Source organism: Martes martes, assembly GCF_963455335.1.
Source record: "Martes martes genome assembly, chromosome: 3".
Classification (NCBI taxonomy): Eukaryota; Metazoa; Chordata; class Mammalia; order Carnivora; family Mustelidae; genus Martes; species Martes martes.
This window is the reverse complement of record NC_137890.1, coordinates 175,430,359-175,453,562: the sequence shown is the minus strand read 5'-3', so window position 1 is coordinate 175,453,562 and position 23,204 is coordinate 175,430,359. Positions and strand designations below refer to the sequence as shown.

General features: G+C 36.8%; 1 protein-coding gene and 1 pseudogene across 2 annotated transcripts in view; one reads left to right on the top strand and one right to left on the bottom strand.

The window, feature by feature from the left end:
* KANSL1L (KAT8 regulatory NSL complex subunit 1 like) overlaps positions 1–20,418 on the bottom strand; it is a 140,995-nt gene extending 120,577 nt beyond the window's left edge. The window contains exons 1-2 of the mRNA XM_080799291.1: positions 20,219–20,418; positions 160–1,276 (exon numbers count right to left, since the gene is read on the bottom strand). Coding sequence (XP_080655417.1) covers positions 160–1,247 — 1,088 coding nt within the window. The 5' untranslated portion in view covers positions 1,248–1,276; positions 20,219–20,418. The remainder of the gene's footprint in view (positions 1–159; positions 1,277–20,218) is intronic.
* LOC308340315 (large ribosomal subunit protein uL6-like) lies at positions 1,246–4,168 on the top strand (annotated as a pseudogene). The gene is made up of 3 exons: positions 1,246–1,286; positions 3,373–3,563; positions 3,733–4,168. The product of its transcript is annotated as a large ribosomal subunit protein uL6-like (transcript).
* Positions 20,419–23,204: the final 2,786 nt, after the last annotated feature.

The following is a 23,204-nucleotide window of genomic DNA, read 5'->3' as shown; positions in this document are numbered from 1 at the left end:
CTTTACAAAATATTTTTAAAATTCACCAAAGTTTTATACCTTAAAGATTATGGCATTAAAATTTTAGAAAATCTATTTCCTTTTCATGTATCATGAATCAAGACAAAACTGCTGCTATACACAGAACAGTAAAAGGTCTAATAATAATCTTGCACTTACACGGCCACATTTTTTCTAATGGTATACTCATCCAAATCGTCATCAGAGCTGCTATCAGTTGCATCAGAATCCAGACCTTCTTCAACATGAGACAACAGCCCTGTAGCAGACAGTGCAAATCTTTGGATTTCTGCAGCTGTACACCGTGCAAAGCCATTTTTCGTATCCCTCCACAACTTATTCTCTGCAGTCAACATGTTGACTTCTGGATTAATTTCAGTGCAATTAGGTAAACTGCTATCCAAAACTGTGGTAGGTTCATGAAAGATCTTCATTTGGGGGAGTTGATGTTTCAGAGAAAATCTCATTTGTTGACCATAGTGCTTAACAACATGCTTTGCCAGAAGCATCTGCAAATGTTTCTGAGTTCTTCTAGCCTGGCTAAGTAAAATTTTCTGTTTACTTACACAATGAAGTAAACGAGCGTTCACTTCCTCCTCTTTTTCAGCAACTGAGAGACTAATAGGCACATTGGAGTGGCCAGGCCCAATTTTCTTTTGAGCACAGTGCAATAAACCCTTTTTAATTTCAGCATCAGTAACTTTATCCAAAAGTGCACTCTTTTGGTACCATTTGCAGTTTTGCAGTTGTACTTTATCTACATTAGTGTCTTTGGTTATATTTGAATCCAAAATAATTTGTACATCTGTCATGCACTGGCTTGTGGTATCTGACAGAAGTTCCTTTTTGATGAACTCTTCAGAATGAGAATGACAGATTTTACTAAGCTGAATGTTGCTGCCATTACACAGTATGTTTTTCAGCTTATTGCAGCTGGGTTCCCCTAATTTCCTTTGTTTGCAACTCTCACTGTATTTATTTAATGCAGAATTAGAACTCATTAAAAGAACGGTCTGATAATGTTTTGAAGATTGAGAGGAGCCAAAATGTTTTAAATTCACAAAGTTAGTGTTAAGAGTAGGTTCAGGAGTTGGAAATCCCAGCATCTGAGACAAAGTGTCTCCCTTGAGCTTTTCATCTACAGTTCTTGCACTTTCCATGCATAGCATCTTGTCAGACTCCATGGTACTTGATATAGATGAAAAGCAGATACCCTTTGTTGCTGCCTCCCTCAGAGCTGGGGTCATGGCGAATCCTGCAGATAATTACTGGAAACCTAAAATAAGGTAAAAATAAATGATCAAATATCTAGAAAAAAGGTTTATGCTTACACTTTTACCAAGGGCAACATTTTCAATGTTTCTGATTAAAATGTGAATGGAACCAAACTCCTCCTTTATTTCCCAACTCCTAACAATATCTATGTTCTTTCCTAATTCACAAGGAATTCAACAAAGACTAAACTATTCTTCACTCTGACTGTGGGACCAATACCAAAAACTCCAGTTAAGAGTGTACACAAACTACCTAGAACAATAAGTATTAGACAAATACTTGTGGATGTATTGCGATTGTATTTCAAGATTCCTTTTTCTCTTTTTTTTTCCTGGATAATGTTTAGTGAAAAGTAAAATAAAAAATTCCAACCTGAAATCTGGAAATTCAAATATTTGAAAATGTGACTCAATCCCATACCTTCAGCCAAGTAAGAACTACTTATCTTTATAAAATAAAAGCTGCTCAAAACCTCCATTTCTCAAATTTCACAATCTGAACAGTATAAATATTAACTAAAATAAGTTAAATAATGTAAAAAGATGTAAGTAACTGAACCACAAGCAAAAAAGTATAATTTCACAACTGTTAAAAATAATATCACAAAAACCTGCTAAATCTTCAATGCAAAAAAATTTTTCATGAAAAATATCTGCAATAATTTTTTTCCCTTTTCACAAACAGATAAGCGTAAGTTATCCTTATAAAAGCTGTTACTCCTGCCTGGAAAATAGTGGGGACTATAACAAATGACTGCTAAAAATTTATCCCATAATTAAACAAACTTCATTATATTTTATCAAAAGAAAAAGCGTAAAGCCATACAGTCTGATTCACTGAAAAAGCTAACCTTCTACCACTGAAAATTATGAAGGCTAAATAGTGAAAAAAAAATTTATACCATTAATAATTATGAGTTTTGTAAGATACTCTCGAATGATACTCCATAATTTTTGTTTCAACACATGACAATTAATAGTCATTTAATGCCCATACTCCCATTCTGTATGTCCCCAGGTGCTAATTGTAACTCTATAACCTTCATTTTTATGTGAAAACACAAAACCAAAAGAGGATTGCTTACAAAGACTAGCAAGAATGATAAAAGAGAAAAAAGTTACAAAGGCTTCAATGCAGTTAGAAAGGAAAAATACACAGTGTTAAAAGCAAGTTATAGAAAGAAGACTTTGGCAATATATATAATAAAAAAGAATTCATACCAGAATTCATAAGAATTCATACCAGGATACATAAAGAACTCCTACAAATGAGCAAACTGGTCAGGCACTTCACAGAGGACATCCAAAAGATCATTAACGTATACTCAATCTTATTAGTAATGAAGGAATTATAGATTAATAAAGTAAGAGACTAGTTTTCCAATCACTAAATTGAAAACAATGTTTTAGGGGCTCAGTTGGCTAAGCATTTGCCTTCAACCTAGGTCACAGAGCTGGGGGTCCTGGGACAGAGCCCTGCATTGGGCTCCCTGCTCAATGGGGAGTCTGCTTCTCCCTCTCCCTCCGCCCCTCCACCCCACTCATACTTTGTCGCTCTCTCTTCTCTCAAATACAACTTAAAAAGAAAATCATGTTCTAAGTCTGAAATACCACTTATGACAATGCAGTAAGATTTCTATTTGGACTATAAGTTGATTCAGCAATTTGACAATAATGTAGAAAATGTATTTGTCAGGGTGCCTGGGTGGCTCAGTCGTTAAGCATCTGCCTTCGGCTCAGGTCATAATGTCAAGTCCTGGGATCAAGCCCCGCATCGGGCTCCCTGCTCAGCAGGAAGTCCACTTCTTCCTCTCCCATCCCCTCTGCTTGTGTTCACTCTCTCTGTCAAATAAATAAATAAATAAAATCTTAAAAAAAAGAAAAGAAAATGTATTTGTCATAGGTGCATAAGATAGCAAGCACTCTTGGTAACAGCAAACTATTCTTTCAAAGCAACCTACATATCTAATAGTAAGAGAATGGATAATAACAAAACATGACGGAATACTACCCAGCAGCTAAAAAGAATGACCTAACTCTATATATACATACAAATATGGACAAACCTCAAAAAGAATATAAAGTTTTTTTTTAATAGTATGGTATGCTACCAAATGAATAAAATACAAATACAAGCTCTCTTTGCTCCATCTACTGTGAGAATAAAGACCATTCTCAGCCATCAGACTGTCAACATTCCAGAAAATGTCAACATTGCTCTGAAGGGACACACTGTTATTGTGAAGGGTCCCAGAGCATCAATACAGAACTCAATCTCAGGGCACCTGGGTGGCTCAACTGGTTAAGTGCCTGCCTTTGGCTCAGGTCATGATCTCCAGGTCCTGGCAACGAGCCCCACATAGGGCTCCCCCCTCAGCGGGGAGTCTGTTTCTCTCTTTCCCTCTCTCTCTGTCCCTCCCCACTGCTCATTCTAATTTTAAAAAATAAATAAATAAATAAAAAACCCTCAATCTCCTTGGAAAGATAAAGAAGAGGTTCCAAGATGACAAATAGTGGGGAAACAGAAGAGAACTGGCAACTGTTCACACTATCTACAGTCATGTACAGAACATGAGCAAAGGCATTACACTGAACTTCTATCACAAGATTAGGTCTGTGTATGCCCACTTCCCCATCAACATTGCTATTCAAAAGAATGGTTCTCCTGTTGAAACTCAAAATTTCTTGGGTGAAAAATATATCCTCAGAGTTTGGATGAGGCCAAGTGTTGCTTGTTCAGTATCTCAAGTCCAGAAAGATGAGTTAATTCTTGAAGTAACACCGAACTTGTATCAAACTCAGCTGTTTTGATTCAGCAAGCCACAACAGTTAAAAACAAAGATATCAGAAAATTTTGGGATGTTTTCCATGCTTCTCAAAAAGGAACAATTTAGCAGGCTGAAGAGTAAGATCTAGTTGTCCAGCTACAGAAACAGCAGTACACTGGATGATTTTTCAGACTTATTTGTGGTTATTTCAAAGATTCAATAAAACCTCTATTGATTCGGAAAAAAAAAAAATACAAACACAAGACCACACCACATATATGTGCGTGTGTTTATGGGTTTACAGGAATAAAAAATGAACCAGGGGTACCTGGGCGGCTCAGTGGGTTAAGCCTCTGCCTTTGGCTCAGGTTGCGATCTCAGGGTCCTAGAATCAAGCCCCACATCAGGCTCTCTGCTCAGCTGGGGGCCTGCTTCCCCCTCTCTCTCTGCCTGCCTCTTTGCCTACTTGTGATCTATCTCTCTGTCAAATAAAAAAAAAAAAAAAATATGAACCAGAAAAACACCCACCAAATCTGTAACAGTAGTTGCACATCAGGTAAGTTCCATAAAACAGAACAAAGGGTGGTGGTTTAAGAGAAGCTGAGTTCAACTACAAACTTTATTACCTGGGTGAAAAAGACTTAAATGCAAAATGAACAAATGTTAATGGTTATTAATTCTGTGTGATAAAAATATAAATGTTTGGGGGTACCTGGCTAGCTCAATCAGTAAAGCATGCAACTCTTGATCTCAAGGTCATGAGCTCAAGCCCCATGATGGGCATAGAACTGACTTAAAAATATAGAGATGTTTGCCTTTTTTATACTCAAAAAACGAAGTAGAGATTTCTGTATAATTCTCTCCCCAAAATCTGTATATCTCAAAATTTTCTAACTTTATGAGAAATACTCTATTATTTTCTACTCAATAAACATCTATAATAGTATTTATACATTTATACTGCTTCCTAAGGAAAACTGTGTTAATCACAGATGAGGTAGGCATATTTAAAAGACACTATACTCTATCCCCTCCCTACCCACCTTCTCTCTACCAAAAATCTGAACAAGCCTTTAGGGACATACTCAAAGTGGATAACAGCAGGGGCAAAAGGTAAAATATCATAAGCCAGCAGAGTTCATCTTAGCCCTGGATAAACTAAATTTAAGGGAAAACTAAAAATAAGAGGCATAAATAAATATTAATCAAGAACTATAATTGGTAGGCAAAAAATATGTACAATTACACTGGCTTAGTGGCATTTATGGTAGAGAACTAGAATAAAACACACAAAAAAAACTCTGGTGAGATCTCTAGGGCTTACTTGGTATGATAGGCAGTTTCTAAAATGATCTTAATAATCCCCATATCCTGGTATTCATGCCCTTGTGTAATCCTTTCCTCCTGAGTATGGACTGGATTTGCTAACTTGCTTCTAGCAAACAGAATGCAGGAAAGGTGATGGGATATCACTTCTGAGATTAGGTTACAAAGAGGCTGTGGCTTCCATCTTGTCACCCTCTCTCACTCTGGGATGCCAGCTGCCATACTGTGAGCTGGAAGACCCACATAGCAAAGAACTCCTGTCTCTGGCCAACAGTCAGCAACTACCTAAAGCCTGACAAAAGTTAAGCAAGTAAAGTGAGAAGCAGTCAAGCAGTCAAGTCAAAGCTTGACTTCCCCAGTCAAGCCTTCAGATGACAGAAGCCCCAGCCAACACACTGTAGCCTTGTGTGAAGTCCTGAGCCAGAAGCACCCAGCTAAGCCATGCTTAGATTCCTGACCCACAGAAGCTGTGAAATAAAGATATTAAATTGGGGGCCCATTTTTTACATTGCAATAGATAACTAATACACTTAGATATGAAGACTTTTGGGTTCTAGTCTCTGGAAAGCCCATCCATTCTAGTTCCAGTACTAGGATACCCTGAAGTTCCTCTATATTATATTCCCAAGTGTATCCTTATAAAACTTTCAGCCTGAAAGTCTTTCTACATTACAACCAAAAGAAACTCATGAATTCTGATGTCTCCTATAAATAAGAGATTAAATTATGTTCATATAGTCTTTATTTTATGTGATATATCATGGTGATTGATTTTCAAATATTGAATCACCCTTGTATCCCTGAAATAAATCCCATTTAATGTTTAGTTTTATCATTAAACATAGTGCACTATCCTAATTTTAAAAATTATTGAAATATGTGATCATTACATATAACAAAGTATGCTAACTAATTACTCTAAACTCTACCATTTCTGACTTCCTCCGTATTACATACACTACACTTAACATTAACGTTTCTAAAGATCTATAAAGGCTTGGATTTTTGACTGTTTTGTTAACTACTATATGCATCCCTCATTTTATTGCACTTCACTCTATTGCACTTTGCAGATAGTGGGGGTTTTTTGTTTGGTTTTGGTTTTTTACAAATTAAATGTTTCTGGCAACCCTGCATCAAGCAAGTCTATCAGTGCTGTTTTTCCAACAGCATATGTTCACTTCATGTCTCTGTGTCACATTTTTGTAATTCTCACAATATTTCAAACTTTTTCATCATTATTATATTTGTAATAGTGGTCTTGATTAGTGATTATGACTCACCAAAAGCTCAGATGACAGTTAAAGTTTTTAGCAACAAACTATTTTTTTTTTTTAACAAACTATTTTTTAATTAAGGTTATGTACAGCTGACCCTTCAACAATGCAGGGATTAGAGATGCCAACAACGAACACAGTTGAAAATCCATGTATAACTCTAACTCCTCCAAAACTTAACTACTAGAAGCCTTACCAATTATATGAACAGTCAAATAACATATATTTTATGTTATATGTATTACATAGTGTATTATTACATTAAAACTAAAGGAAAGAAAATGTTACAAAAATCATATGATAAAATACATTTACAGCATTATATTTATTGGAAAAAAAAATTGGTGTATAAGTGGACCCAGAGGGTTCAAACCTATATTGTTCAAAAGTCAAGTGTATTTTGTTTTTTCAGACATAATGCTATTGCATACTTAATAGACCACAGTATAGTATAAACATAACTTTTACACGCACTGGGAAGCAAAAAATTCATTTGACTTACTTTATTGCAATATTTGCTTTGTTTTGGTGGTCTAGAACTGAACACACAATAACTCCAAGGACCATCAACGTGAAAAAGTATCTGACATATGGCAGATGCTCAGTAAATATCTGGTGAATAAGTAAGTGTTTACCATTATGTTCAGAATAAAATCCAAAGTCGCCCTTTCCATGGCCTATAAAGTTCTATGTTATCAGGTCCCTGATTACTTCATACTCGACATCTCTCTTCATGGATTACTACACTCCAGCAACACGGGCCTCTGTGCTATTCTTGAAACACACCAGATAGTCCCTGCCTCAGGGTCTTTGTACTTGCAATTCTCTCAGCCTGGAACAATTTTCCATAGATAATACAGCTGGCTCCCTCAATTCATTCATATTTCTGCTCTACAATCCCCTCATCAGAATCTTGGCTTGACTAATATATGTAAAATAGCTTTAGCCACTCAATTCATGACACTCCATTCCCTTATAACGCTTATTGTTCCTGATAGCCATGATCTGATATTTTGTTACATTCTAGTGAGGAATTTATTTTAAGGGCAGACCAAGATTTTGGTCAAGGTTCCAACTGCCAGCACTTAAAACAACGCCTGGTATACAACTGCCAGCTATTTGCTGATTGAATTAATAAACAAACAAGTGAGTCACGATTTTGAAATGTGTTCCAAGATTTAAGTAGTAACAAATCATAACACCTATTTCAATTATTATTTTTAAAATAAATATTATAAGCAAAGCAATATATAAAAATAATGTGTCACCACCAAATGTGGTTTTCCTTTAGTACATACTGGCTCAGTATTTTTTTTAATATTTTATTTATTTATTTGACAGAGAGAGAGTGAAAGATGGAACGCAAGCACGGGGGAGCTGGAGAGGAAGAAGCAGACTCCCTACTGAGCAGAGAGCCTAATGCGGGTTGATCCCAGGACACTAGGATCATGACCTGGACTGAAGGCAGATGCTTAACAATTGAGACATCCTTTATTATCTTTTTTTTTTTTTTTTAAGATTTATTTTAGACAGAAAGTGAACGAGCAGGGGGAAGGGCAGGAGGAGAGAGAATCCTGACGTAGACTCTCCACTGAGCACAGAGCCCAACAGGGGACCAGATTCCAGGACCTTGAGATCATGACCTGAGCCAAAATCAAGACTCAGCCACTCAATCTGACTGTGGCTCAGTATTATTTTAAAAAACCAATCACTGGGGGTCCATCGGTGGCTCAGTTGGTTAAGCAACTGATTTTGGTTCAGGTTATCATCTCAGTGTTGTGAGATAGAGCACCACATCTGGCTATGCGCTAACAGTGGAGCCTGCCTAAGATTCTCTCTCCCTCTCCCTCTGCCCTTCTTTCCCACTCCTCACTCGCACTTGCTCACTCCCTCTTAAAATAAATAAATAATAATTGATATTCACCATATTAAACAATTAAAAAAGAAAATAGGGACACTTGGGTGACAGGGAACACCCTAAATGGAGTGATAGGCTGTGTTCATCGATTAAATGATTGAATATTGTTACAATGTTAATTCTTCTTTAAAAACTGATCTATAGATTCAACGCAATCCCAATCAAAATCTTTGCAGAATTTTTTGCTAATATCAACAAGCTGATTCAAAAATTCATGTGGACGGGGCGCCTGGGTGGCTCAATGGGTTAAAGCCGCTGCCTTCGGCTCAGGTCATGATCCCAGCGTCCTGGGATCGAGCCCCACATCCCCACATCGGGCTCTCTGCTCAGCAGGGAGCCTGCTTCCTCCCTTCTCTCCCTACCTACTTGTGATCTGTCTGTCAAATAAATAAATAAAATCTTAAAAAAAAAAAAAATTCATGTGGAGGGATACCTGGGTGGTTCAGCCAGTTCAGCGTCTGCTTTTGGCTCGGTCATAATCCCAGGGTCCTGGGATAGAGTCCTACATTGGGCTCCTTGTTCAACATGGAGCCTGCGTCTCCCTCTGCCTGCCACTCCCCCTGCTTGTGCTCACTCTCTCTCTGACAAATAAATAAATAAAATCTTAAAAAAAAATTTCATATGGAAAAGGCAAGGAACTAGAAACCAAAACATGAAAAAGAACAAAGCTGAAACTACCTATCTACTTAGTCAAAATAAATGTGGCCCTGACAAAAGAATGAACACAAAATCAATAGAAAGAATAGAGAGCTCTGAAACAAAACAGCACACATATGGTCAACTGATTTTTGACAAAGATATAATGGCAATTCAGTGTAAAAAGACTAATTTTAAACAAATGGCTCTGGAATACAATAAGACATCCATTTTCAAAACACTGAAACTTAACCCATACCTCATAGGATATGCCTTATATAAAAAGGGTCACATCAGAACGGATCATAAACCTAAAAGTTAAACTTAAAATCACAAAACTTCTAAAACATATATAGAAAAAAATCTTTATGATACTGGGCTAGACAAAAGATTTTTTTAGATAGGACATCAAAAACATTATTCATAAAATTGATTAACTAGACTTCCTCAAAATTAAATACTAAACATAAGAAACTAATTATGTAGAATATATATGTTCAAGTTAGTAGAAACCAAATCTGCACACTCCTGGAAAGATAATGAGTTTACATTCAGGTTAGCTTAAGTGATGGCTTCAACCGTTACACAGTTTTAAACTGTAATTACTTTTCATCACTAACTATTTCATTGTTATGCATAACAGACAACTGGTTAGAGGCAGAATGCATAAGGAATACTGATTTAAAGCATAAAATAATGAATTCTGCAAATTCACCTCAATAGTGACTGATGTTGATTTACCTCAAAAGTCCATGTTCTTGAGTTTTCAGACTATGGCAGCAGTCAAAGGTTCAACATATTGTAGCTTTTTTCCCCTTGGGAGTACCTATTATAGGACGTGTTGATGTGGACTGTAAAAAACTGTAATTTTCTTGCAACGATTTTGGAATGATATCTATTTCTAATGTTTGTTATACAGAGATTTAATGATGGTTGCTTTTTTCCTTTTTAAGGAAAAAAAATGGCTTAAAAAATTTTAAAGGGTTACAAATACCAAATACAAAAAATGTCAACACATTAAAAAATTAGTTCCATTAGTTCTATAAAGTGCATTCCACACGATCACAATTGTTTTACAGCACTTAAAGGTGTCTCCAGTATTTCAGAAGCCAATTAAAAAAAAAATAAGACAGTAAGAGTATCTAGCTACAAGTCAAGTCATCTGGTTTTCATTTGAGTATAAAAACTATCCACACCACAAGTTATTTACAGAGAAGTGCTTGTGAATGGCAGCTGAAAACTTATTTCATTTTTTAAAAACAAAACAAAAACTTTCCAAAATTACCAAAATAAAGTTTAAAAAAAGAAATAGAAAAACTGACTTTCAAAAAGCAGAAAATGAAGAAATGGCCAACCTTGAGTCATAAATACAGTTTTGTCTATTTCTGACAGAAGCTAGATTTTTAACCTCCATTTAATATATTCAGTATAAAACTGAACATTCAGCAATTCAGTTAATACATATTAACTGAGCAAATGTAACAAACACCATTTCAGTTACTAGAAAGATGACAGTGAACATGAAAGATAAAGTTTCTATTCTTAAAGAGCTTACATGCTAGCAAATGGTAGCTAGCTATATAGTAAACAGACAAAAAAAAAAAAACAACAAAAAACAAAAAAACAACCAACTAAAAAGGGTTCCCTAGTGTTCTTATAAAAAACTAAAGAGTGATATAGCATGTCAACATTGGGACAGGAGTTACTTTAGATTTGTAGATGAATGAAGGCCCTGGTGTTGGTGACATCTGCTCTGAGAGCTGAAATGACAGCAATAAACCAACCAAGATTTGGGGGTTAAGAGCCTTCCAAGGAAAAAAGCCAACTAACAAAATGTTTTAAAGCAGGAATAATTTTGGTGTGTTTGTGAAAAAAAAAAAAAAAAACAAATATACCTAGGATATAATGAGCCAGAGAGACAAAGTAAGAGGAAATAAGATCAGAGAGACAAATGGTTTGCCAAGACATTTTATGTAAGTCAAAGGAAAACCACTAAAGGTATTTGGATACGGTAGTAACATGATCTAATTTACATTTATATTTTTAAAAAACCACTCTAGCTGTTCTATCAAGAAAAGGTTTCTTTAGGAGAAAGAATGGAAATGTTTTCCAAGAAAACAAGCAGGGAGACCAATTAAAAAGCTGCTTGAAGTAATCTAAACAAGAGATAGTACCAGTGCCTTGGGACTGGTGAGGTAGTAGTAGTAGAAATGAAAATGGATGAATCTAAGATACATTTCAAGGTAGAATTGACAAAACTTTTGACAACCAAGATTTTATGGGGCCTAAGGTAAAGGAAGCAATTACCTATGACTCTTAGATTTTTGGGCTGAGCAACTGAGTAGTCAGTGATGCTATTTTCTGAAACGGAGCAAACGAGGAGATAGAAGGTTGAGGGAGAAAAATAAAAAGTTCTGTTTGGGATATGCTGACTTTGAAGTACCTATTAACCATCCAAGTGGAAGCAGTCAGATAAACAAGTCTAGAGTTCAAGCAAGAATTCAGAGAGATTCATTTTTGGGAGTCACTGTTTATAGTGTTTAAAGCCAAAGGGCCAGAAGAGTTTATCTAGGGAGAGAGTACAGGTAAAGAAGGGAAAGGAGCCCACTATCAAGGCTTGGGGTTCATTCACATTTGGGGAGAGGTAAAGGAGGAAGAGCTACCAAAGAATAACAGCCCTAAAAGACCAGTCAGTGAGGAGAAGGAAATTCCAGAGTATATGGCAATTGAGATCGCAAAGTATTTAAAAGTACATTAAGAAAACAGGGGCAGCTCTATCAAATGCTACAGTGAAGTCAAATAAAATAAGGATAACAAAGTGACACAGGATATATTACTCTCTAAGCAATCTGTTGAAAAGCCTTGATTTTTCTTAGTTAAAAGTAAATTAAAAGTATGGCCAACCCCAGCCCCACCTAGCCATCCTGTCCTACATAAAAAAGGAAAAAAACTAAGAAGCATTTGTGCAGTTCACAGCCCAGGGGCACAGGCTTCCTAAAACACAGGCCTAATAATCAGACTACAGAATGCTTCCCCAAGAAGACACCTGGGTGGCTCAGTCAGTTAAGCATCTGACTCTTGATTTCAGCTCAGATGATGATCTCATGATTTCAGGATATTGAGACTGAGGCCCATGTCAACTCCACACTCAGCCAGGAATTTGTTTGGGATTCTATCCCTCTTCCTCTTCCCCAACTCATCCTCTCTCTCTCTAAAATATGCTTCTCCAACATCTTACTAAAGGCCTATTTACTGGAGTTCATTTTACCCAGGACATCATTTCATCTTTTTCAACAAGAAATTATAAGGCATACAAAAAGGTAAAAAACACAGATTGAAGAGACAGATCAAGCATCAGAATCAGACTCAGATATGGCAGGAATGTTGGAATCGTGAAACTGAAAATTTAAAAGAACTTAAACAAGTTTGATTAATTTGCTGAGGCCTCTAGTGGAAAAAGTACACAACATGCAAGGATACATAATATAAACAAAGAGATGGAAATTCTAAGAATCAAACAAGGAATTAGCTAGAGATCAATAACACCGTAACAAAAATGAGAATGCCTTTGATGGACTCATTGGGAAACTGGACACAGCTTAGAAGGGAATCTCTGAGCTTGAGGGCATGTCAACAGAAATTTCCAAAACTAAAAAGCAAAGAGAAAAAGACAAAAACAAACAAACAAAAAGCCAGAATAGAATATCGAAGAAGTGTGGGACAACTACAAAATGTGTTTACATTTAATGGGAATACCAGAAGCTGAAGACAAAAAAAGAAGAAATACATGAAGTAGAAACAACGGAGAATTTCTTTAATGTCAGACATCAAACCACATATCCAGAAAGGTCAGAGAACATCAACAAGACAAATGCCAAAAGTAAATTAAATAGCAATTTATATCACTGGATAAAGGAACCACTGTATTAAAATTGTATTACATGCTAGCATACTTACAACAAATTTATGTAATACAATTTTAATACAGTGGTTCATTTAAAACAAAAGCCACATGAAGGCAGGGTTTGAATGTTTTCACTCAGTGCTGTATCCTAGAACACTGTTTGGCACATAGCAAGCAGGCCCTTAGCAAATACTTCTTCAATAAATAGCATCAAAAATAATAAAATTATACTTGACCCTTAAAAAACATGGGTTTGAATTATGCAGGTCACTTATATGTAGAATTTTTTTTCAATAAATACAATACTGTAAACACATTTTTTAATGATTCAATCACATTCTTTTCTCTAGCTTATTTTATTGTAAGAATAGAGTATATAATACACATACAAAATATGTTAATCAGCTGTATTATAGGTAAGGCTTCCAGTCAACAGTAGGCTATTAGTAGCTGAGTTTTGTGGGGAGTCAAATGTTATACGTAGATTTTCAACCGCATGAAGGGTCAGCACACCTAACCCCCACATTGTTCAAGTGCCAACTATATTTTAAAATGTCTAGAAAGGAGGTTCATGAGATACTTTATTATGAAAGGAGTCTTAAGGTTAGGAAGTATTAGTATAGAACACTGCTGTCCAACAGAAATATGATGTGAGTTACATATTTAATTTTATATCTGCTACTAGACATATTTTAAAAGTAAAAAAGGAACATAAAATTAATTTTAATTTATTAAAATATTATTTCAATCTGTAATCAATACAACATCTTGATGAGATATTTTATGTTTTGTATGTGTGCTAAGTCACAAAATCCAATGTTTTTTACATTTAACTAACTCAATTTCAACTAGCCACATTTCAAGTGTTTGATAGTCGTATGTGGTTAAGGACTACTGTACTGGGCAGTACAAAGTATAAAGTATATAGTCCCCCTAATAAACAGGAATCAACCATTAACTAAAATATTAGTCCCCAAAGTTCTTAGCCAAACATACTGTTTAGTATTTTTAGGCACCTATAATATTTCAAAATGTTCAAAAATACAGAAAAGACAAATACTTAAAAAGCTTTCAAAGAAGCAGTTTGATCTTCTTATGAATATTTAGTTTCTAATTATTCTGATTTCCAATTATTCAGTTTCTAATCATGCCCATAATTGTGTGGTACAAAAGTATTTGGATCTTAGCTAAATCTAACAAATTCTTTCTTGCTACTAAAATACTGTACTCTATTTATTCCAGGCACCATTTATTTCATATACACCTAAGATACACAGCTAAACAAGTCCCTCTTCTACTAAGAGTTTAGTATATAGGACTTCAAAAAACCTGTAATGGATCAAACTGAGGAAAAAAACTCTTTTTGGCCACAAATACAGAGCTGAAATATTAAGCTAACAGGATCTGCAAGCTAAGAAACCAACCATATCAGTACCCTTACAAAGAAAGGAATTAGTCAGATTATCCTAATTATCTGTCAAGAAGCAAATGTTCTTGATAATCCAAAAATCAACTATATTTCCTGAGCATGAATTTCACTTCTATGTTTTACAACAAAGTTTTCAACTTACATTCCAGTTTTAATTAATTAATGAAAAAATTCTTTAGCACATACTCAGCCCAGAAATTTTGAGAGTGGCAAAAAACAAAACCAAAAACTAATCTGTTATAAATCTTTTACAGATAATCCACCAAGTAAATAACCCTGCAGTGAACAGTCCAGATCTTAGAAGTCTCACAAAAAAATGCCAACCAGAGAGAAAATTGCAGCCAGGCCAGCTGGTTTATGCCTTTAAATAATAAACATTTTAAAACTACAGAGAATCAAAACTTTTTGTCTTTCTTTTTGTCCATATTAAACTTCATTATTATATAAATCAAACTGGTTCAGTAAAAAGTCTTTATCATAAATTCTAATTTTTGGTCTACAATTTAATCCAACACATACACTCATTGTGAATTAAGAAATCAGTTGTTACGTTACCACAAAGAAAGAGCTTTGCTCTGATGCGTATAAAATGTTTCCATTAGTAACATGATCTTTTTTTATGAATCATACATATTTATGAATTTAGCATTAAATGTAAATTGGGCCTGCAGACATCATGAGATACAGAAATATTATGTCATCCCTCAAAAACTGCATGTACATAGTGAGATAATTATGATGTCAATTATCACTGAGTTGATCCTGACACGTAAATCAGGTCTTTACAATATGTAAGTCATATGTACCAAATAATTTTTGGCATACATTCTAAAAAAAAAAAAAATCAAAAGTTTGCTAAGCTAGTCTATCTTCAGAATTGACACTGATAATCTAGATAATTTAGATAAGAACCACCCTTCCTCCTGAAAATTAACATTAAAAATGAAAGGCCAAATCTGATTTTCCACCCCCTAAAGTACTGCTCCAGATTGTAACTATGATTTATATTCTAGCACGGGTTGGTATATTTCATACAGTCCATGGAAAATAGCCTATTCAAATCTACCATGAATATTAAATTTACTCTTTCAACTGGAATCTGGATAATCCCAATTCTCTTAAATGCAGTAACACAAACTAGGAACTACATTATCATGAAGGCAGATACATCCTTAAGTTTTAGACAATAAAAATGGCCAACAGAATTTTGAGAGAGGGGACAAACCTGAAGTAGGGACAAATATTAAATTATTTCCACAGTTACAACTTAAATGTGTTTCAGACATCTGATCCATTAGAATAACAGTCAGAGGAAGAATAAGAAAAAAAGACATTCTCCTAGCAAAGTATGAGAGGCTCTTCCAAACATTACTAAAATATAAGACTCAAAATTTTTAATTTGTAACTCAAAGGAAAAATCTAATTAAAACAATAGAAGTAATGAGAGAAGAGTTTACACTGGTATAGTATTAATCTTTAAATATATAGGAATTAATGGAAGGTATAAATACAAATGTGTATGTTTTCATTTTCAAAGTGTCATGTTTTCAAGATTTCTTTGTTAAATATGGGCATTCTCAATTTACAACAGAAAACACTGCAGTAATTGGCATGACCAGGGTACAGTTGGCTCAGTACTTTGTACTCAGTAATGTTTACAGCAAGAACTTCTTCCACTTTGAAAACTATCCCTAAAAAGGAATTCTCTTTGAAGACTAAAGGAATTTAATTAAAGATAAAGCCACTTGGGTGGCCACATAATACATCAAACAGATCATACTTCAAGCAGAATTATTACTATTCAGTTATAAGTGCATGACTCACAGGAATATAAATGAACAGTTGTTTTTGTGTGTGTGTACATCTGCTTGGATCCAAAAATGTACATCTGAAGTATACTATATTTGCTCCAATTTAATTTCATGTTGTTAAACACTGATTAATGATCTACACAAAAATTTTTTTTAAAAATTACTTCAAAAAACATGCTTGAGAATTCTTGGTCTTATAGGACCGAAACCAGATAATAAATACAAAGCTCATTACACATATTACCAAAACCTCAATTATTATAAATGAATGCATTTCCTCTCAATTCTGGAATACTTGGAGAACTGTCACATCCATACAGAAATAAAATGTGCTTCCAAAAACCTAAACATTACCAAGTATTAAAGACTTTCACTATTGTCTTCAGATTTTCATAATAGACTGTCCACAGGCACGTACAATATTACCATTTTTATTAACATTTGCTGGTTATTTATCCTACATACAATATGGAGCCCAATTCACTGAAATCTCTCTTAAGACAAAATTTAAAAGGAAAAACAAATAGAAATCTTGTGGAAATGACACACCTTCCTCGCCTTTTGAAATTGCATATAGAGAAAGTAATGTAAGATTGTACTGGCGATTCAGTCCTCCTTATGTACAGTGTTCCCTTTTAGTCCCACAATGCAGTCAGGACTTTTAGGATAGAGGTATAAGATGATATGCTTTAAAGTCAGTAAATACGTTGCAAATTCCCTATGACCTGTCACTCTCTTGCAACAAGCCCCACTCCTTGAAGTTTATAATCTGTGAAACCCAACTGGTAAACAATCCTTAACACAATTCTAAACCCCCCCCAAAAAAAGCTTTCTGCCTCTTTTACAATCTAAAACTGTACAGACTAATACAAAAGGACATGAAAGGAAAATAACTGAATAAATGAAAATGAAAATTACAGATGACATACAAAGTTTACATGGTTAAGTTAAAGGCAGTAAAAGATATTATAGGCAGTAATAGGTGGACTGTCAGGAACAATGTAAATAATAAAACAAACAAATTTTAGACAGGTTTTAAAAAAAATTACACAGAAAAGGCTACACGTGAAACTAGAATGATCAGAGTGAAATCTGTAAGTGAAATTCCATACTAGATAGATAAATGAAGAAAAGAAATGAATAGTTTATCATGACAAATGGCATAAAAAACTGAGTAAAACTCTCCAATAATGCAGCAGTTGAACATGAGGAGTCACTGGACATTTTAGTAGACAACTGTGAGATCAGTGAGGCCCCTATCTGAAGGCAGAAGTACCCAAAGTAATGAATAAAACAATAAAGGTATATTGCCAACAATGTACTGGTAAACCGAGTAAGACAAAAAAGCAAGACAGCATTTCCTGATCTTCCAGAGGTCAAAAGGGTAAATATTAATAAGCCAATTGGCAAGTATTCACTGAGCACCCACTTTGGATTTGCAACATGTCAAATACGAAATATATTCTTCTCCTTGAAGCAGCTTACAGTAAACTAAGAAAATAGATATATCACATACATAAGTGGAAAATTTTTAATGCAAATTAAAGCAAGGTTTTCTCTTTCAATACTAACACTAGATGATGAATAAGGACATAATGTGAGGCTGGCTCATATACGAGTATAAATTCATACAACATTCTGAAAGGTAGTTTGGTGATGTTCAAGAGCCTTAAACACACACACAATTCCAGACTCTGACCTAGTAATTTCTTTTAGATTTTGACCTAGTAATTTCTTTTACAAATCTAAAGGGAAAAAAAATCTCAAAGATTTATGTAAAAGGCAATTCTGTCATGAAATTTATATATTAGCAAAACATCAAAAACATCCCAAACATCTGCCAATAGGAAAAATTTAAAATATAGTTACATGATACAATTTTAAGCAGCCAAATACAATTTTTCAAAGATTAATGACATGGGAACGTTTATGAGGTAGAATTAAATGAAAAAATAACACATGAACCCTGTTATAGGAAAAATTCACAAATACACATAAATATTTAGAAATGCAAACTGTATCATTTGCACTCATCTTTATTTTCCAAGTTATTTTTAGAAGATTATTTAAGAAAATAAGCAATTGTTATTTGAAAGGCACATATGATATACACGCAAAAGATAAATGTAAAAATAAATGTGATAGAATTGGGCTGGATTAAGAAAAATTTCATCTAAAAACAGTCTAGAAGGGCTGGGGAAGAGAAGTAATGATAATCTATCTAGATTAAAACTACAAATAAATGATGGCAACCTTGACACTGATCTGAATAAATAGGTGAAAACTGAGGGAGAATCAAAGATAATAGTCACTACAATAGATTTTGAAGATATTCAAATATATCCTATTTTCATGATTCACTCAGTTTATACTCTTCCAGTATGCTGGATTATTTTTTAAAAATTACTGACTTTTACTATAAACCCTGTCACTTAGCCATTTCTGTATTTTTACAGTGTTGGTAAAAATTGTCAACTACTTTTACTAACACAAGGTATTTAATTCTCATAACAATCTCTTAAAGCAGGGACAGTATTATGAAACTATTTACAAGACGAAACAAACACTGAGAAAAGAGGGGTTGTGACTTGCCCAAGGAAACGGCCAGTTGAGAATTGGAAACAGTAGAAACCACTCAAAGCTAAACCTTTTTTTCAAGCACTCCACATTCCAGAACACCAGGTTTTTCTCCAAAAGTGAATTATTTTTAAAGCCACTTTCTCCTAGTCAAAAACACTGTCAGTTTTGTCTGCAGTATTGGTAAACATATCACAAAGGTTTAGTTGGTAACAAAACTGCCCCATCCTGTATTTTAAAAACATTCCTCCAGAATCAAACTCAGCGCGAAGTTAAGCCAACTGAGTAAGACGAAAGAAGTTACGGTTTTAACTCTCACCAGCTAACTAAAGTTTGGGGAATCAAAAAGGAATGTGCTTCCCTCAGTTAAAAAAAAAAAAAAAGAAAGAAAGAAAGAAAGAAAAATCAATCTCCAACACCCCCAGCCCCCAGCGCCGCGGCTCCCAGCTGATCCGAGGTAAAGGGTGGAGTGGATCTGCGCAGCAGAGCCGGGAGGGAACCAACCAAAAACTAATCCTTTCAAAGTTAAAGACAAGAAGGTCCATCCCAGTGTCTCCCTTCTTGGATGTAAAGCTAACCTCTTCCTTTCTTTAATAACCAGAAAACAGCCTTCTATTTCTCGCTACTAATCACCACATATCCTCAAATTTTCCTGCAGCGTCGGTCCCTTCAGAGCACCAAGAAGAGACACAAACTTAGAAACACCATTCCTTATTAATTCTCTAGACTCCTCTCCACCCCATATAATTCTGAAAACCAAAACAACGTTGCCTGAAATAAAGTATAAAATAAAGAAAACAAGGGTCGCATCCAACACACACGCCTCCGCTTCAGAGATTCCCCAGAACAGCAGACACCACAACCGCACCCGAGGAGGTGCGGCCGCTAAAACAAGGGGCGGGCCCAGCAGGCCACGTGTTCTGCCGTCTGCGCACGCGCCAGCCAAAACAAAAGGGAGGCCTGCCAAGCCCCTCCCCTGACTCCACGTGACCACGCCTAGGTCCGCCCCCACCCCTCCCTCCACCTCTCTTCTCCCCTCCCCTCAGCTTCTGCCAAGGCTGTTAGGTTTAGCCGTTTAAATTTGGCTGCCGTCCGACCCCTGCCCTAGAGCGCGATCCGGTGCCGGGACCCAGAGTCCAACAGCCCATAGGATTCGGGGGGCGAAGGGGCTGCCGTTCGGCTGCCTGGCCCGCAAGTCCACCCGGCGGTCTTTTCCGCTCTCCCCTCCCCGCCCGCCGCCGTCCCCGGCAGAGGAGACCCACCCCCCTCAGCCCGCCGCTGAGACGCCGGCCACTCGCCTGCTGGGGCGCCCTGGCTCCCCTCCGCCGCCGCACCTTCGGTCCGGCCGTGGTGGGGGCTGCTGAGGTGATCTCTAGCTGCCCGCCCGCCTCCCCCCACCCGGGGCGCCGCTGACTCGTCTCCAGAGCGCGCCCCGCTCCCGCCCCGGCCGCCGCCGCGGTTTAACAGTCCGCCCGCTGCCCGCAGCTCCGAGCGGCTCGGGGACGGAACCCTGCCGTGGTGGAGGAGCAGTGGGCGGGGCGCAACGCCAGCCAATGGCAGCGGGGGAGGGGAAGCGCCATGCAAATGAGTGCGGGTGGCGGGGAAACCCCGGCAAGGGGCGGGGCCTGCAGCCGCGGCTGAGAGCGTTCTGGAAGTGGCTGGAGCACGACGCCCGAACCCTGGTGCAGAGGCGCGGCGGCTCCCTGGGCGTGGGTTCTTGGTAGTTCTCGCTTCCTCCTTACCTCTTCCCTTGCCCACGGGAAGCGCGCACACGGGCGCGCGTACACACACACGCACACATGCCATCCCCCCCCCAAATTACGGGCGCGCGTACACACACACACACACACACACACACCACCACCCCCGCCAAAATACGGGCGGGTGACTTCCCGCCCTTGCTTTGCTATTTCTGTACTACCGTGACAGGAAAAGCAAAGAGGGGAAAGTCGGGCTGCATTACGCCCTACCGCCCGCGCTCGGGCTGAGCGGGCTCCTGGTGTCCAGTCCCTCCCTGCGGCTCGAGGGGCAAGTTTTAACAAAGCTTTGTCACAGTTGCCAAATCTGTACTTCTCTGTGGGTTTGCTTGTATGGGTGCTCCGCGCTCAAATCCAGAGCCATAATTCTGTACGACCCCCGAGAGGCTCTAAAGTAGGGTGACAAATCTGCTTTGGATCCGGCTGGGTCGTTTTATGGTAAAAATCAGGAGCCGCCTGCTCACGCATTTTTAAATCTGTGCAAAGCCGGTTTGAGTGGCGTTGGAGTTAACTCTGTTCTGCAGTAGCGCAGTCAAATAAATAAACGGGGTTTTGTGCGGAGATAGTTGGCCAGGAACACGTAAAAACATTTCTGAGAGTCTTGCACCTGGCTCCACTCACCACTAAACTACACCCGGGCATTTCCCCAGCCACGCTCGCTCTCTCTCTTTCTCTCTCTCTGTTTTTTAAATAAACTGAGCACTAAATATAGCTCTTTAGATGATGTACTACAGGCTTTCTTAAGCACCTAATTTACACATGAAATGATTTAGGGAATAAAGCGCGCTCGAATTTTAGATCCAAAAAGACAATTGCCATTATTTCAACCTTCTTAATTGAAGGAGATCGGATGGTCGGGGTAGGCGGGCAGGGGAATCCTAGGAATTGGAGTTATAACAAACCATAAGGCATGACACGGATTACTGAAATTAGAAAATAACCGCCTGTTCCTGGTTTTTCTAGTGCATTGGGACATTACTGCAATAACTTTATGACAGGCTCCATTTATAGCGGAGAATACTTTCTGAAGATTGCTCAGAACAATAATTGCACCTTCATATGGAGTAAGGGAAGAGTTTCAGGAAATTGATTCACCTTCCTTGGAATAAAATTTGTAAGCGAATGATATGTTGTGAAAATAGTTAAATCAGCAAATATTTACTGGATATTCACTATATTCAAAAGGTTGTCCCTGCCCCTGGGGACAGAAATGTAAAAATGAGTAAGATATTTTAAAAAAAATTTTTTTTAAGATTAACAGTCTGAGAAGTCGAATCAGGATTGAGGTAGTTCTAAGGAAGGCTTTTTTATTTCAGCTGGGTGTTTTTAAAGACTTTGGACAGAGAAGAAAGAAGGCATCAATCACGAGATAGTATTTTTTTGAATTTTAGTAGAGGTTGTGTTAATGATATTACTGGGCTGGAAAAGTACATGTCAGCTAGATCGAGTAAATCTTGAATAACAGGAATTCATATTTTAACCTGAAGGAATTGTAGTGCCATCAAATTACTGGAGGATACAGTTTTCTTCTGTGAAATAATTATCAGTTACTAAAACAAAGTATTCATATACTTACCAAATATTTATTGCACACATGTTTTGTGATAGGTATTGGAGTTATAGCCATAAACAAGGTTCCTGCCCTGGTGTTATTCGTAGAAGAAGGTACAGGCATTGAGCTTTGTAATTACACAAGTATAATTCAGGAAGCATTTTTACACACATTATCTAGTTTGTTCACCAAACAGCCCTAGGAAGGTACCTGGGTGGTTCAGTCAATTAAGTGTCTGCCTTTGGCTCAGGTCAAGATTCCTGGTCCTGGGACTGAGCCCTGCATCAGGCTCCCTGCTGAGCAGGGAGTCTGCTTCTCCCTCTCCCTCTGCAGCCATCATAGAAACATAATTTTCTCATTTCTTTTATATTGTTTTTGATACTTAAAAAATAATAGAAACTTGGGGAATAGGAAATGATTAATAATATAGGCTTGGTTTTAAAAATGTAAAAAAGCCCAAAGAAGAAAAGCACTATCTTTTATATGTATGAGATGACACTGCACAATTCTTTTTTTTACTCCAGCTAACCAAATATTAAGCACATTATTTCTTGACATTGAACATTACCCTAAGTATTTCAATATTTGTAGCATATGTATGCTGGTTTTCCAGAAATTGTAGAATATCCATGCTCCTTAATATGAAATTGACATACTGAACCATTTGTTAAATTGTTTTCCATATTACTTATTCAGCAAAAGCCTGAAAAAATGCACATAGTTAATTTTATTGATCAAGGGTATATTATTATAAAGAGGGTACATTAAAGGCATTCTGACTTCTAAGAAAAAATATAACAATGGCCAGGAGACTTACAGAACCAGTAAGAACAAGGAGAAGGGAAGGGCACCGTTCTTGCTGACATAATTATTACCTGTCTAGAAGCACATAAATGTGTCCAGGTAAGCAGTATTACAGTGATTTCATGAGATAAGCTTCTCTCCTCAACACTGGTTTTTATTCAGTCACTCTTT